Source organism: Necator americanus, chromosome II (genome assembly GCF_031761385.1).
Source record: "Necator americanus strain Aroian chromosome II, whole genome shotgun sequence".
NCBI lineage: Eukaryota > Metazoa > Nematoda > Chromadorea > Rhabditida > Ancylostomatidae > Necator > Necator americanus.
This window is the reverse complement of record NC_087372.1, coordinates 38820554-38838399: the sequence shown is the minus strand read 5'-3', so window position 1 is coordinate 38838399 and position 17846 is coordinate 38820554. Positions and strand designations below refer to the sequence as shown.

General features: G+C 37.0%; 1 protein-coding gene across 1 annotated transcript; it reads left to right on the top strand.

The window, feature by feature from the left end:
• Positions 1-13820: 13820 nt before the first annotated feature.
• On the top strand, positions 13821-15215 carry RB195_020773 (uncharacterized protein; the record flags this gene model as incomplete). The annotated part of the gene is made up of 3 exons (XM_013443209.2): positions 13821-14044; positions 14841-14960; positions 15029-15215. The coding sequence occupies 3 exons, from the start codon at positions 13821-13823 to the stop codon at positions 15213-15215; spliced, it is 531 nt and encodes a 176-aa protein (XP_013298663.1).
• Between the last annotated feature and the right edge of the window lie 2631 nt (positions 15216-17846).

Genomic DNA, 17846 nt, shown 5'->3' with positions numbered 1-17846 from the left:
CTTCGAGCAAGCGTTCCGCTCACCTACAAAAATAAAACAGTTTGCCTGGTGGTCCTGGCTAATTAAGCAATGAAATAAATGCGTCAAAATATATTCGAATAATCGAGAGGAGATTACGGTAGCTACTAGTACATACCAATCCGAAAAATGAGATCAATGTATTGATTCTTTTTTCACTTAGATCAAAAAGCTATAGAAGTAAAATTCAAGCGTAATTCTGGTACTTTGAAGTAAGAAACTCCCAAAATATGACAGATATAGTCAGTAATTTTCTCACGTCTTCTAGGAATTCTAGGAATATTCTGGAAGCAGTTCCACAACGAATAATAAGAAAAATAAAAGCACAAAGTGAAAAACAGAGACGGGAAAAGGATTGAAATCGAGATTGAGGCAACTGTGACTAATAATGGAATCAATTCTTCTTCCTTCGTACAATATCTGAGCAGAAAATTTTTCTTCAAAGGGCGGAACACAGACAGAAGGCGAATGAAGGGACGTCAACGACATGAAATGCAACTAGTGGAGCGCTTCCGTCTCTGAATAATAGCCGGAAAAAAAAGCAAATGAAACGAAAAAGTGCTTCAAATAAGTGATCTCATCAAGCATCTTCAGATAGACGCTTAATTAAGTTCTTCTGGTGGAGAAAATTGCTTTTCCGCAGGAGCATGCAGCCACTCGAAAACCTAATAACTGGAGGAATTTAAATGTTTGATGGGAGACATATAGAAGCTCATACAATCTCAATACAATTTGAGAAAGAAATGGATGAAAAAAATATAGAAATGATCAAAAAAAATTTCCTGACCCTTACTTTTGCTTCTTTTCACTTTTTTCGAGTAGAAAGCATTCTTTTCTGGTGCTGATCAACTTTAAAGAGGTTACATCCAATGGTCCTACAATTAATTGAAGCACTAAGACGAAAATATTGATTTTTTTCTTTTAGAACGAAGGGTTTAAATGCATCACCCCACGAATCTGAGGTGTTGCAGATTTTAGGTGGAGTATTTGTATACGGGATGGGAGACTACGGAGAGGGGAGTGATTCCGTCCATTTCTCCCTAATTGCCGTTAAAAACGGCCGGGAAGATACGGCTTCAGGCGTTTTGGCGCACTATTTTCTACTGGGAGCTCGATTGGAGCGCGCCAACCCTATGCACGCGCCGCATCTTCCGGGCCGTTTTTTTACAGCAATTAGGGCGAAATGGACGGAATCGCCCTCCTCTCCATAATTTACTATCCCTTATAAGAATATTCCACCTGAAATCTGCTCCACCTCAGATTCGTGGGGTGATGCCTTTATGCGCAATCTTCAGATCTACAAATCCAAATAATAAAAATAAAAAGAAAATACAACACATAATTATACGATGCCAAAATTCAAAGGAGATTGAGCTTGGGACTTATTCAACAAGAAGAAAATAATTCCAATGTAAAAATGATGAAATAAAAAGAGAAAAATGAAGTGATGAAAAAGTAGGGAGATTTTTTGGTCTCAGTGAGACTTTCTTCAAATAACTCCCCATAAAACGAAGGGATTTCCGAAGAAGAAGAAGGAGGAGAGGAAGAAACGAGAAGCGAAGCGCGACTCGTTACTAAACCAATATCCGAGGAAGGCAGAGAGGTAGAAGATCGGCTGCGTGTAAGCACTGAACCATTCTAAATTGCATAAATTCCCTTCAGCTACGCCAAATTTTCCCGGAAAATTTACTTGTGTCTCCCAATCAGTATGCAAATCATTTTATTTATTTATTTTTGCCTTTTCAGAGGGACGTCTTAGTCTCTACATATACGATTTCACTACGACACACATGGGATCAAGATTATGGAACGATTTCTTCTCACTTAGAAGAAATCTTACTTTCTTGCTACCGTAATGTAGTGCTCGAGTCTGAAAACGTTCACTACACATCAGCTTTCTCCTAAATTCATAACTCTACCTTAATAAAAGACAAAAAATTATAATAAATAAAAGAATAATCACTCGAAATTTCATTTGATAAAACATCGAGTAAATTCGCTAGAAAACTATTACAATTCGGTTCGATAGCTCCAGGAAATCTTTCAAAAATTTTCCAATAAAAGAAGAAGAGTGTGCATCAAATGAAAATTATGAATAATGATGGTTTCATTTACGCCCACGCAACGGCGAATCGGCATAAAATTCCTTCTGACGCTCAAGAAAACATCTCTCTCGTTCCCCGAACAATTTAACATTTCGATCTTGTTCGATTCCAGTTTTTTTTCTCTTAACACCAAACTACATGGTGCAATTTAAGTACTTGTTTTGTTCATGGATGGGAAATAAAAAAAGAAACGACGCAAGTTTCTTAATTACATTCGACATACATCCTGAAATACAATAAGTGAATTCGACGAACTTGTCCTCGGAATTTGTTTCTTCTTCGTTTTTTTTTTCTTTTTGTTCATTTTGAAATAAGAACGACGTTTTATAGAGGAACACAGGAGAGAGGAGGGAAAGGAACAGCGAATGCGACACCAACGACAGCGATCAATGTGGAGGAATTGTCAGGGAGAAGATTAAAACTCAGATATAATCCCATTCGATCGATTGACCTGCGATGATGATTTTCATTTCGATTTTGCGAGCACTTATGCGAATAGAAAAGGAGAAAAGAATAAAGAAATAGGTAAAATAAAATAAAAGTAAGTAAGAAACGAGTGAAAAAGAAATAATAAACAAGAAAAATAACAATAAATAATAAGTAAAATAAGAAAATTTTCCGTTCAGTTGCAAGCATATGTGCGAATAGAAAAGGAAATAATAGAGAAATAGGTGGAATAAAATTAAATTAAGTAAGAAACGAGTGAAAAATAAATAATAAAAACAAAAATAACAAGAAATAATGAGTGAAATAAGTAAAATAATAATAAAATAAGTAAAATAAAGGCTCCCGCGGTTGGGGTTGATCCCGTAAAGATTTTAGTGACAGCAGAAATCGAGTGGAACTAAGGAAGAGAGTGCATCCATGCATCCATAACGTGAACGATCAACTAAGAAATGAAAGATCAATAAAGGTTAATGCTGGAGAGTGCGATTGGCAGATTGCGCAAATGTGTGGCAAGGACACACGGGCAGGTTGTACAGGCTAAGATAAGCCGACACACAATGCCGACAAAGTTCGGATCAGCAGAATTGCTTGATTGCTGGCGGAGAAGGAGGAGACGAGAGAGAACCAAATTGATATCGAAACGCGACAACTTCACTTCAGAACACGCACTTATCACACTTCTGACGACACGCTGCTATCTTTCTGTATCTGTCTGTGTGTTTGTGTGTGTCTCTCTCCATATATACACATTGAAACAACCAGCAATTTCTCATGTGTATCGACGGTTAGGGCTCCCTCTGAACGCGGACACACACACACCCATACACACCGACCGAACGACACTAAGCAAACAAGTTCTGAAACGAGCAATACTCAATATGAAAATCGAATTCATTCCCTTCTGCTGATGATTACAAGTTTCTGGAATGTTCCATATGAATTGAATGATGCACACAACTTTACAGCTTTGCGCTAACTTTTATACGACTAGGCAAGACCAGCTGATGAAAGAAAACCTCACAGGAAAAAAAAGCGTTAGATGACGACCCCAGTTTATTTCCAACAGAAGAAGTAAATTTTAACTTTAAAAAATAGAAAAACAAATAAATAAACAGGTGCACTTACTATCAACCTTTAATGAAAAATTAATGTAATGGTCTCAGTTGAAAATAGAAAAGGAAAATGGAAATAGAATGAAGAATAGAAAAGGTAAATTCAAAATTTTAAAAAAGAAATTAAATGTTCGACACATCACATTGATGAAGATGGCTACACAAGTTATAGTGATACAATAATTTTAACCGATTGTAAACTCAAGATCATCCAGAAATTTCTGGAAAAACATTCAAACTTGTCGACTTGGAACGAACGGCACCAAGTTAGGATATGTACATCAAATCAATATCGATACGTGCACTACTTTCGTAGATCATCACGCGTACACCTAAGAAAGTCACAAAAATAATTTCAGTTCAAAATAGAAATTCTAAAAAAAAATTTAAATTCTCTTTTTTTAAGAATAGGCAAAATTTGTCTTAGTGAAAATACTAAATAAAAATACATAAATATCAATAAATAAATATCAATATATAATAAATACATAAATATAAACACATAGTAATAATAATATGAAATAATACTCAACTATAAAGTATTCTGTGATTTTACTTACTTTATTACTACAACTTTATTTTACATATATTCTCAGCTTCAGCATTAATTCTTAAGCCAATGTTATTGTCGATGAAGTGGATATAGCAGGTGACTATACGGCGATCTTTTGGATAGATATCACAGACTGTAGACCACACGGTAGGATAGGATTTATTTATTTATTTATTTATTTATCCATTACGCTCAATGACGAGTCAAAAAGATGTGGCAAGAAAATACATAGTAAAAAGCAGCAAAAAAAATAGAATAGGTAAGGATTAGTCCCGTGTATGATTCTCGCACAAAGATGATTGAGTGATCAATCACATATCAATCAGTAATCAATCAGTAATCAAACGCATCCAGAACTCAGGAAGTTAGAAATTAAGACCTGAGAAATCATAAACGTGTAGGTAGAGTATGGATATCAATGGGATCCATTCACATCAGCCAGTAAGATGTCCTTTTCAGAATTATTTCCTACGAAGTTGCAGCAATAAAAGGCCGATTCACCGATTTATGACCGCCTCAAGGCTGAACCTAAAGGCTGCTTTGGAATTTTTGCACTTCGCGCTAAGATTAAAATATCCAAACAGGAGGCACGGCCTATTCACGTGAAGATAGCATCGCCAACAGGAAAACCAAGCATGGACATTTCCAAGAGTTTCCAAGATTTCCAGAAAGGACCCGGAAGCAGAATAATAAAATGTCAAATGGGTATTAATCTTCGTCTTATATTTTCCTTTATTTCTTTTTATATTTTGTCTTATTTCTTTTTATATTTTGTCTCGCTCTAGTTTCTGCCATCTTGATTCAGCTTCTTCTCGATAAATAAACGGTGCTGTAATTTCAATAAATGCATGGGAACGAAATTCGCAAAATGCCGACCACGACATGACTTCATTGCTTCTCACCTTGCAATGAACGACTGGGAACGATATTATGCTTCGATCCTTAAAGGCATCACTCCACGAATCTCGGGTGGTACGGATTTCAGGTGGAGTATTCGTATACGGGATCGTAGATTATCGAGAGAAGGGTGGTCCCGTCCATTTCTCTCTAACTGCCGTAAAAAACGGCCTTGAAGATACGGTTTCGAGCATTCCGAGCGCTATTTTCTACAAGTTCGATTGGAGTGCGCCAGCCTTGTGCACGCGCCGCATCTTCCGGGCCGTTTTTTTACGGCAATTAGGAAGAAATGAACGGGACCACCCTTCTCTCAATAATCTACTATCCCGTATACGAATACTCCACCGGAAATCCGTACCACCTTAGATTCGTGGGTTGATGCCCTTGAACGGAAAAATGTAGAGTTGATGATCTAAGAACGGATGTAGCGTGGAATTGCGCCGATGCCGATGCTGTGAAACTGTCGATTCCATGTCATCTCCGACCACTTTTCCGTTGTTTTTTTCTTAATCATTTAATTAAAGCACGACTGATTCTCCGAAAGAATGTTGAATCAAAATGGCAAACAATAGACACCAAGACAAAATATAGAACACGATCAATAATCATTCAACATTTGATAACGGCTTCAGAGTCATGATAGAACCCTGAAGAATATTCAGGAAAATTCTGTAATCAAACAGAAGAACCGTCACCAGCTCAGCAGCATATTTATGTAAAAATTTACCACAATTTTTTGAAGGTTACTTCCGTTTGTGTTTTTACCAAGCAACCCCTTTAATGAATAAATAAATCCCCAAGCAAGCCCTAAGTCCGACCTCTTTTGAATTTTAGCATTTTATATAGACTTGAATCGTGTAAGAAGAAGTATAATAAGTCCCTAAGCAGTCGTTATTCTAAATATTTACTAATATTGTGCCTATGAGGTTTTATTTTCTTAAGATGGAACTTTTATTTGCCTGACGTTTCCGCTTTTTCCCGAGAATATCCCGAGCTTTCAAGACAAGAGAAGGTCCGAACCACTACGTAATTCTACATCTATACCAAGATATACATAAAAATAAATATAAAATATACATTAAAAAACAAAAAAATAAAAAATAAAATATATATAAAATATACATTAAAAATAAATAAGCAAGTGCACATATAATGCAAATTTTCAATCAAAAAAAAAAACAGAATGGACAAATTTTTAAAGTATGTATGCTTTCCTTGACGCACTTTCACCAAACCACTGTAAAACCGATAAAAGTAACATAAGTACGAAAGGAAAATTAGTTTAACATCACTAAAAGCATTCCATCGTTTTAGGATCCGCAAAAAGTTTCGGGAAATGAAATTTTCTTCAGTTAGCACTGGTGAAAAAGACAGCAAGGAAATGGCTGGAAACTTCCCTTTGCTAATGTTTATGCAGATAATTTAAGGAACTAGAGCGGCTCCTTAAAGGATAACTGTTAGCTAAAGTCCCAACCCAAAGAGGATAAAGTACAATAGTATGCATGAACATTGAAAAACACACAGTGCGGCACCGTCGGCTACCGTCGCCCGTTCAGTACGTGCACAAAAGTGAGGATTTCTTTAAAATCTTTACATAGATAGATTTGACTCGTTGAGATTTGTTTAAATATATATATATGTATATAGATGCTTTGTCTGTTTATCTACGTTTTAGTTATTGTTTATTTATTTATTTGTTTTTGTTTATTTGTTTTTATTTGTTTAGATACGAATTTATATCTAAATTATGTAGACGAGCGGAATACAATGCTTAGAAAATTACGCTTGAAAATCATACCAATTTAAACCATTTAGGGGTAATTACAACAGATTTCGAGAAGAAAATTTATTGTTAGACTGGTAAATTTATTGCTAGGTGTTATATTTGATTATTTCTAAAGGTAACAAAAATGAGTTCAGAGCAAATTAAATTTTTCATTGGAATTATTCCAAAAAATATTAATCAGAGCTTCAAAAATGGGATTTTTTGGGTTCTTGGGTGTACAAGCATGACCTCATTGACGTTATCTCATAGAAACAAAGCAATTTCTCATTACAGCGACTAAGAAAAAGAAACCAGGAACAAAACGCTGTCATCTAAAAAAAAAAGAAACGCGCTGCACTTCATCCTGAGTCCAGTTGTGGAGAAAAATCCTACACCTTTTCATCGCCCTTTTTGGAATAATTTATTATCATAAAATCATACATCACCTCCAACTTAAGGCATTTTTATAGGAACTTTATTGGAATCCTTACAGATAAGCCTGTTCCCTCAAGTAACAGTGATACCATCTGGAAGATTCGATTTAGTTCCTCTTATGCTTAAGGAATTCCATAAGCATAGGTGTAGACCTGTTGCCTAAGCAATTTAGAGACAATCGCGCTTAACTTAATAGAAATCTTCTCCAACATTATCCCTCCACTTCTGGATAACAGGAACCCACATCAAATGGTATGACTGATCTAGAGACAGACGACCGCACTGTCCATAGGAAAGAACGCGCAGCCAAAGTGTCAAAGGACGAACTGTATGCGCGTAGAGAGGGGGGAACTGAAGATCCGGGAGTTTACAGGATGGTCAGCATTGATAACTCACCACCTCCGCCACGGTCGTCACATTTTTGTATGGAATTTAAAAAAAAAATGAAGGATAAAGTGTCTGGCGTTAATCAATCCGCTTGGGACCTTCGCCCACACGCTCACTTCAATTCAGGATTGTTTGAGGATTACGAACGGGTCCTTAGCCTATACAGTAACTTTTTGGAGCTAGCCAATCCGTAAAGTTCAGTGTTTTTATCCTCCCAGACAAATTTGGTACCAATCTGTCCACCTCGAAGGGATGAAGAGCTTGGTAGGCACTGGCGCGGAACCGAACTTCCGATCGATTATGCTGAGCCATAGTGAAACCTTTTACCGATTGCGCTACACCGTCCCAAATAAAAAAATAGTGAAATAAAAAATAACATCTGTCATTTGATATGTCGTTAGATGAATCGCACGACATTCGTAACTGATCCAAAAAAATTCAAACTTCTACCACACATTAGGAGATTTTTTCGCTTAAGAAACTAGTTGAATATTATTACAAATGTCATATTTCCCTCAAATATGGCATCCATGTTGAGTTGACAGTTTTCCCCAGCCTCCGTATAAGCTCTTAAAGGTCGTTATCATCTAATCCCGTCACGAATCACTTGATAGCAATATAATCCTCGAAAAACTGTCAATTTGTGGTAGGCAAAAGTTTTTTTTTTTTGAATTTTTACAACAGTAAAAGTCGATTCCTAAATTTTTACCAATGAAAAAAGAGGATTTTCTAATACTATTGTTATAGTAATAGTAAGTGAAAAATCACAAAGAACACTAAAGCGACTACATATTTATCCGGGAAGGATCCCCATCACAGAAGTCTTTTCTGATACCTTCTCTGAACCAGACCTTTGATATATCGCAGCTCGGAAAAAATACATAAGTAATTAGTAAAATACATTAGTAAGTAATTTCATACTTTGTCCAACTCATTCCCCGTATTTGAGGATGAAAATCCAGAAATTCGTTCTACGTAAATCGCCAATGTCATTGAACAACGACACCTTATTGTTGTCATCCATCATATATAATGGATACTTCTTTCTGACTTTCTATATAACCTCACTGTTGTGCTCTTATGAACAAAGTGGCCGCTATGAATTCCTATCCTATTTTTCCCGTCAAAATCTCTACCCATATATCAACATTGCACATCTACAGCAGTGCTCGGGGACAATAGATCAGCAAAAAATCCAGAGATTCTCTCGGTTTCTATTTCGACTCCATTTTTCCTGGAAATGAATCAAGAAACTCTCCGCTTTTTGCGAACAGATTGAAAATTTCGACTTTCAATAATCCTCGACATAGTAAGATGTTGTGTTAATTATGGATCGAATCAATTACTATTTGGATCCAATCCAAAAACTCTGAAATTAACCGCAGGTGGGAATGTCTGTCTATGACGGGGGAACTCGCCCCCCATATCTCGGATGGTTGGAGTTTAACTGTTTAGTCGTTGGGGAGCTTTGGTCGTTTAAATTCTGAATTGAATCGCCCATTTCAGGCTCTGAAGAAGGCGATTTTTCATCAAAACATTAGCCAATAATTAATTTTTAGATGGTTAATTTTTAAATAATTAAATAATTTAACAACCTCGGGTACAGCTCACTAAAAAATCAACACGATATCTAACTATGCCGAGGTTTATTGAAAGTCGAACTTTTCAATTGCTTTGCAATCTGCCAGCTGAATATTATCGGAATTGAAAATTTCGTGCTCCACCTTTAGCCTCCCGGTTCATTAGCTTCGTGTTTCATTTTTTTTTCGAATATTCATTTTAGAAACTCAATTTAATTTGAAATAAATCTTTCAACATTGTTCTCTGTTCCGGTTTCAATGCCTCTCCACGGTATCCCATAGAAAATCCTTGACTCACGGATTTTAGAAGCAATTAGTTAAACATCATCCACATGCGAAAAAAGATCCCGAACGATGAGGTTGGTTGAGAGAAAAAAATTATACTTCAAAATTTTCGTGCAAAACAACATGAGTAGCGGATGGGTAGTGTCATAACTCATACTTGGAGACGAGCGCATATTTCGAACAAGTAAATAACTTTCCATGAGCTTCAACAAACACAACTACTTGCGATGTTGTTTAGCATCGTAGTTGTACACATAACTGTCACAATGCGCTGTCACATCATGTCACTCACATATAGAAAGAGAATATCACAATGACAATGACATAAAGTTCCACAGAGATATAGGATGATCTCGAAAACATACATATCTGGCGGTACCGTATCCCTAGCGCAGCTTTGATTCCTTTGCAAATTCTATCGAAAACGTTGTTTCACATGTGGTTCACAAAATCTAATCTTCCTGTGTGATGATGTTCTCGCCGAAAAAAAACTTTGCACTTTTTGTTTCTTTTTTTATAGCACAGTTAGAAATTCTTAACCTATCCCCAATATTTCCATAAGATTTTCTTTCTAACTGTTATTGGCAACAACACGTCGAAATTGTACGTATTTTTCTTCTCCTAAGAACATGCGCTGGCGCTAAAAATCAGGGGGCTCAGGAAGAGGATTTAAAACCAATTACATCCACAAAATAACGCTCCTGCAGTTTTATTCTTTTCCCCACAACGAGAATATTTCAACTTTTTTCCAAATAGTTCCTAAAAAAAATCGCTTCGGATGGCCTCAGTTAGTTATGTTTTAAGTTTTTTTTTTGTCCAATAAAGCAATCTTGGCTACAGCTCAAGAAAATCAATTAAAAACTACGACATGCCAAGATTCAAAGACAGTCGAACATGAGCAATACTTAAAGTTCAGTGTTTACTAGGTTAAATTTACTAGTAAATTACTACCCTCTGAGTGCTTTCAGAAAGCTCCAGTATTTTCCGCCAAAATAGAGCTACACAAAAAAAAGCCCAGAAAAATAACCTGAGAATTTACTAGTACATTACTACAACCAACTGTTTTCAGAGAGATGAAATTTTTTCGTCCTAACATTTAAAAAAAATTCTAAAATAGAGTTACACAAAAAAAGCTTAAAAAATAACCTGGGAATTTCTGAAGAGAAATACTCGTCGGGCATAATATATTTCCGGATAGTCCCTTTATATTGATTTCTAGTTCTCACAGAGTTTTTTCTTTTCAAAAGGAGCTGACCACGGAGAAGGCTGACTTTTGGGGTCCAAAGGAGTAACGCGTGGCTCCGTTTCGTACGAAGGAACCGTTTTCCCGGTGGGTCGATCGGCGTATCGCATCGCGTTGCGATGGAGTCCCATCACGAATCGTCACTTGAACGATTAAACGATTATTTTCTTTTATATGTTATTCCACTAGAAACGTTCCTTTTTTTTCTGGCCTTAAAGCAGCACATTAGCGCAGGATTTATGGAGCAAAGATTGACCTCGTATTATAATTGGCCCGAAAGATTTAGGTGAATGTTTCTTTTTGAATCAGAGAATGTGGGGGTTTTTTTACGCTAGATCATGAGACAATATCGTTAGATAGGTCATGCGTCATTACTTTACAGCAAACCAATGAAATGTTAGCCTGAAATCCATGGAATAACATGGAAGATTCGTCCGATGCCGAGGAAATAACAAGTATTGATCATGGGTTTACCAACAAAAAAACGGACGAAATTTGCAGGATTTCTCCACTAAACGAGTAAAACTTTCAACTAGACGAAGGAAAAAAAAGGGAAGTTTGCCAATCCGTCACGTTGGTTCTTAAGAATTCAACCACGGTTACAAGATTGTTTAACAAAACATACAAACAAACTTCGAAGGCGTTGAATCACGAATGTCTTTGATCCTAAGATATCAAATATCGATTATATCTTCTGGAAAATATCAAATAAGCAGCAAACTAAGCATATACCATTTCTAAGTGGCCACGAGTTCAGAGGGAAATTTCTTCCATCATGAGAAGTGAAAAAAAATGAGCGAATTCTTCATGCATGTAAATAACAGATGGAAACTAACAACGGTTAATGATGAGTAGAAGTCTAAGGTAAATTTAGGAAAAAATCCTAAATTTCAACGTAAATCCCAGTTCTAAAACAAGCATCCAAAAGCAGCGCCCGTCCTCGAAAATGAATAAATGAGGAAGGATCAATACGTTGGATTCATTTCCTTAATGGTTTCGCTTAAAATTGAGGATAATTCGCATTTAACACATTACAGCACGTCCAGAAGCAAAAGTATACATTGTTTTTATGAAACAACATAATAAAATGAGTTTATATCAAGATTTAAGAGAAAAAATGGAAAATAGCCAAGTAAGAAAGGCTTAGCTGCAGTAATACAAGTACTTTTAACAACCGCCTACGCACACATCTGAATTTCCCATCAAAAATCCTCGCATTTTCTTTTTTTTCCAGCGACAAAATTGGAGACCATGAGTTGTGCAGAGAAATTCCCATCAAAAATCTCGCATTTTCTTTATTTTCTGAGTTTTTCTTTTCTGAATTTTCCATCAAAAATCTGGCATTTTCTTTTTTTTCCAGCGACAAAATTGGAGACCATGAGTTGTGCAGAGAAAGTGTAAAAGGATGTGAAACGTCATTCGAATGCTCAAATGCATCAGAAAGTCATCTCCTAAAGAGAAAAAAACAGCAAATTCCAATTTTCAACCTGAATTAAAGGCCAAATTCAGGAAATTCGAATGATTAGTGGTGGTATGTGGCGATGAACTGGTTCACATCTATTCGTAACTCCATTCCTCCGAACATCAATGTCACCACTTTTCATTCCAAAGAAAGTGATGAGGATAAAAATGTAGAATTCGAACTGGACCAGTGAAAAAAAAAGCCAAATTTTCATGAATTCTCATAAATTAATCCATTTCTGAGAATTTTACAAATATTTCCAATATTAAGCGCAGAAATCCTAAAAAAAATATCGAAAATTTTTAAGAGTAGGAAGGAAGCTCATTCCACCACTTTGTTCAGCAGCAATAAATTGACACCGCGCCTGACTTTCGAACATATTATGGAATATAAATATGAAATCGTACACTAAGATTTTTTTTTTAATTACAACTACATTTTTTAAAATTATCCCTATCAAAAAGATTTCCACCACAGCTTTTTGGTTCTAAACGTTACAAATCCATAACATCTAGGAGAATTCGATAGATCCCCTTCACAAGAGATACCTCCACTCTATACAGTACAATTCCAGAAGCGCACTGTAGAAAAAAGTGGTTAAGAAATAAGCCACCAATGTATTTTGTCGTTTTTTTTTTTCTTTTTGAATAAGAACAAGGCCACAGAAGTTGGTAAAGGCTCATTCATTTTCTAATTGGAATATGATCTCGCTCTCAACTCCTGGTCTGATATCACCATGTGAACGTTCTAATCCATGAGGATATGGTTAGACATCGAGTTTGAGCGATTTTTTAGCCGAAAATTCCCAATTACAATTTATTTATGTGGACTTTTGTTTATCTTTACATCTGTAGAAGTCAATAAGACGAGATCAAGCTCAAAATCAATGAATCAAAAATCCAGAGCTAGTCTTCTATGCAAAATCTCAACTCAGAACTCCTCTCAGTTTCTGAGAGAAGTCGAAGATTAGTTGTCGCCGTACTGCGGAATGTTTCCCTGAACCACAAACAACATCTTCGGTCGCCGTTCAAAAATGTTGTTCTCTCGACCACGAACATTTTCGCCACCACTATCTCAACTTATCAGTGGTGTTGCCGTCTCGAAACTGACTGTATCGTATGATTTCGTTCTTGTAACACTTAAATTATGCTTCTGATAAAATTTTCTGTTCTCTGACAGACGGGATGAGAAGGAAAAACTCGCGAAAACCATGCTGTTCAAACTTTATTCACATGAATGAGGAATTTTGCGTCGATAAAATCGCTGGGAAAAACGCTGTCCGTGCTATAAATGTCCCACTGATATCCGAACAGATGTCAGTGTCGCTAAATCACCTCAAAATATCTATTTTAATTCGAAGATCACTACAGAAAGCATCCGCATACGCGTGCACACGCAAGCAAATAGGGCGGAGCTCGGGGCACAAGAGGGGGTGGGGGCGATAGAGGCTTCGAGTGAACTGCCCGACGGCGGCATAGGTGTCTATGCTGACAAACCGAACCCCATCACATCTCGCGTCATCCACAACTAAATGTTGACGTCAGCACTAACTACCTTAACAGCACTTAGCACTGCGATTCTCGCAGCTCCTATCGCAGAACGTTCATTCGTGGAACAACCGGACGGTATGAGCAACGGCACAATGTATTCGATTAGTGATTTCTCACCGAAAGTATTCGTAAGAACGGATGAATTCGAGCTGAACTTCAAATCATGTATAGAATTCAACTATAAATTGCTTAAGAATAAAGTTCGGTAAGTTTTTCGATGTCTACCATGTTTTCATTTTAATTCTTCTTCCATACTTTTCACTGATCGTTCGCATCATCGCAATATTTCGATTCCTTCGACACATTCGAATGCTAAATTTATGCAGGCCGCGCCAAAAAAAAATCAAAGCTGACCGTATTGCGCTGACCGAAATACTTTCATGTGAATCTCAATTCAACTAGCCTCATTCTTAACAATTTCAGCGGATCGATAATCACATATAATACGTAGTTCTTAGAAAAGTTCAAATGTTCTCATTCCTTGCATTTCACTCCTCCTAAATGGCGCTTATATTCTTATTTCATGCGTGAGAATGTTTCAGCTTCGGTTCATCGTTGTTTACTTTATCGTTGACACACGTCACGTACGATAAGCTGGGGTATCACAAGTTTTTTTTCTTGAAGTTCATTTAAATTCTCCCTCAGTAGTATTGCCAGATCCGATAGATTACTCTTAGAATATTTCCTCTGAAAAAAAAAATCCTCAAAAGTAGCAAGTTTTGACTCTCATTAGGGAAAAATTGATGAGCCGAACGCGGGTCCCGCTTATCATAATGAGAAGAAAAAAAAAAACGCAAGCATTTTATCATCAGCGAACGCAAAGCTCAGCACTATCGATTGTTGTTGTCCAGAAAGAAGTTCCATTGTTTCGGGAAAATTTCATCGCTTCCCAATCACATTGTTACGCAATGATACGCTCAGAAAAAAAAACACTGGAACTAAGAAATCGATGAGATCTGATCCAGAATAACTTAGAAAAATGAATAAATTTTAATTTTTAGTCTTCGCGCCTACACTTGTCTCCTGTCTGAGGGAGGTTTCTGCACATTAGATAAATATTCCTATCCGAAGGATAACGAAGGATGTGCATACCTACGACCTTGGCTGTATCCATTTGACAGGTTAGCTTATCTGATCAGTGATGGCTTTAATTTTTATTTTATTACTTTAAATCCTCATGGAGTTACAGATATTCGTTCTACTTCGTATTAGAACGTCGTCAACGAAAATACAATGATCCGAAGAAACGTGGACGTCGAGTCTCAAGGAAGACCGGTCGATTATCGGCGACACCATTCGGTCATTTACAACTGATCGGTGTGGTCCCATGTGAAGAGGTTTGTGGGAAGAAGAACAAGGAGAATCGTACCGGTTAGCGTAGATTACGTAGATTACGTGATGTCGATCGGAATTGTTGATCTATTATTTGTATTTACCGCCCTCGATACCGCTCCATGTATCTATTTCTAATATTATTTGTTGCGCCAATATAGTGACGCTTTCGCATTTATGTGCCGATATGTCCCTCACTTGCCCTCCTCTTCCCCTTGCTTTACATTGACTGCTTGGTGCCATTTATTGTGTTTTGTAGGTGTGATCGTAAAAACCGCCGACGTAATTTTTTTTCTAGGTAACACTTTTTTTTGGGGTTTCTTATTTTAAGTGAGTGATTCTTACAGATTGTCGTTCAAATGAGACGGTTATATGAAGTGCTTAGTCATGAGAGCATTATTCGTCGTCCTCTGCTTCTTCTCCTCCTCTAACCATCTCCACCGCGAAGTGTTTGCCTTTCATTGGAACGAAGCGGTTCGCACCCGCATAGATCGCATATGACTAATCTATACCACACAATGCAACACGCTTCATAATCAACATCATCACGATTCATCAGCGCCGGCGTTTCCGCTTCGTATTCCGCCAACTTCGGCTGCTGCAACTTCGTCGAGAGCGCATTATGGTGGTGCTGACGCGATAATTCCTAATCAAAACTATGTATTGTTAGCGCGTGTACTTATAGCACGCTTGAAAGTCTCTCAAGTGTGCGTCCGGCGAGATCCAGCGCTGAGCCAATAGAGGAAGCGAGTTCATGGAGTGAGGTCGCGTTCCTCGCATTTCTCTCTTCGTTATGTCAATATTCGATTGAAACAACAACGCTGGAGCACGCTCAAATAGCCGTAGGAGATCGGCAACAGCGTGCAGCTCACGACCCAACATCGCTCGAATTCCGCCCGATTCTGCCATAGAAGGGGTAGCCGACGATGACTGACTTTGCTCTCTCTCCTCCCTCTCTCTTCATATATTGCCCTTTTCCTCTCTCACTCTCTCACTCTCTCTCTCAGCACTGCTTGTTGTATAAAGGATGTATCTCAGATGTGTGATATAAACCGTTTTCTACTGTTCGACGCGTTTTCGATCCATGACTAAACCGTTTGACTTTTCCGCTTACTGAATCACAACGTGCTCACATACGGCAACGTTCTGCTAAATGCGCACACTAAGGGTTAGATGTGAGAAAGCGTCCTGAAGAGAAACATATTCCGTGCATGGAATTCCCATGAAACTTCTCGTACGATGTACGATTTGATAGCGATCACATTGAAAACACACCAAAGAAAGCATCGCGTCGTTTCACTGTAGTACAGTAGAAGAACCACCAGGGTAAGCAGATTACCCTTTTCATCCCCTTTAAATCTATAGATTTGAAGAATCATATTTCGAGAAAAATAAGTAGGACTGAAAATTTTATAAAATACGATTAAAATGCCCATGAGAAAAACATTCCTGCCCACCTACAAACTTCTCTACATTTCTCCAGAAGACGTGCTACTGCATCCCCACTACTTTTTTCATGTGTCGCATCCACATTCCACTTTTGTCATTCGATAATTTCTCTGTTATCTTTATATCAACTCCTATTTCTTTATTTCTTATCCCAATTTAATTAGAAATATTCCAATATTTGAATAATAAAAGGCAAATAGGGGTTCAGTGAGGAAATCACCGGATAAGGGATGTAATACAACCACCTAAAAACATCAAATTTTCGCTGACAGAAGAGAAAATTGGGTCCAAAGATGATTGAGACTAGGAGGTCTGCGGTAAATAAGAGAAATTATTGCGGAAAAAAATTATCAGTTGCTATGCAGAGGAGCCGACAATATTCAGAATTGCATGTAAAAGCTTTAGGATACAGCCATACCAAAGACAGAAAGAAATGAAGCGCAAAAAAAAACCCTAAGTTCAAATATAAAAGATCGGAGCGGAAAGCAACAACAACGTTCCAGGAAATCAGGTGATTCACAAAAAAAGGCGAAGACAAGTGGCTTTGTGAAAATGATGAGTGGAAGCATAGAAGAAAGTTAAACATCAGAATTTTGGCGAAAAAGCTGCTGGAGTTCCAGTTCCTGGTTGCTTATTTCGGGAACTCATAACCCTCTATTTTTACAACCAGCTCAGAGAAGTATTTAGGACAAGTCCGAATTTTTTAGGATTCGAAAACCAAACACTGGTCACACTTACAAGCATGTTCATCGTCTGTTCCTAATTTTTAAAAAGAATGAGCAATCCAGAAGACTCAAAAAAATCTTTTAAATAACCTTTTAATTGACTTATTTGGAAATTTTACCACCTACAGGAACAAGTAACTCAGCCAGTTAAGGATAGAAGAAGGATAAAACTAAAAGAAAAAGAGTAGTACTAACACAAAATTGTTCAGCTGAATCAAAAAAAAAATCAAATCAATCAAATCGATAATTTGAAAATTTGTAGAGAAGTTAATATGTATTTCCTTCCAAATATGCTCAAAAGTATCCGGAGCTCAAATGTAACACATTCTCTATTGTAACACAAAATTATAGAAAAAAAAATTTAGAAACTTCTAAATTCGTATACGAATCAAAATTTTGTCCGTTTACAACTTTTACCACCTACAGGAACAAGAAAAAATAAAAATAAAGAAAAGAAATCGAGAAAAGAAAGGAGATGAACGTTGAAGAACAAAAAAAGAG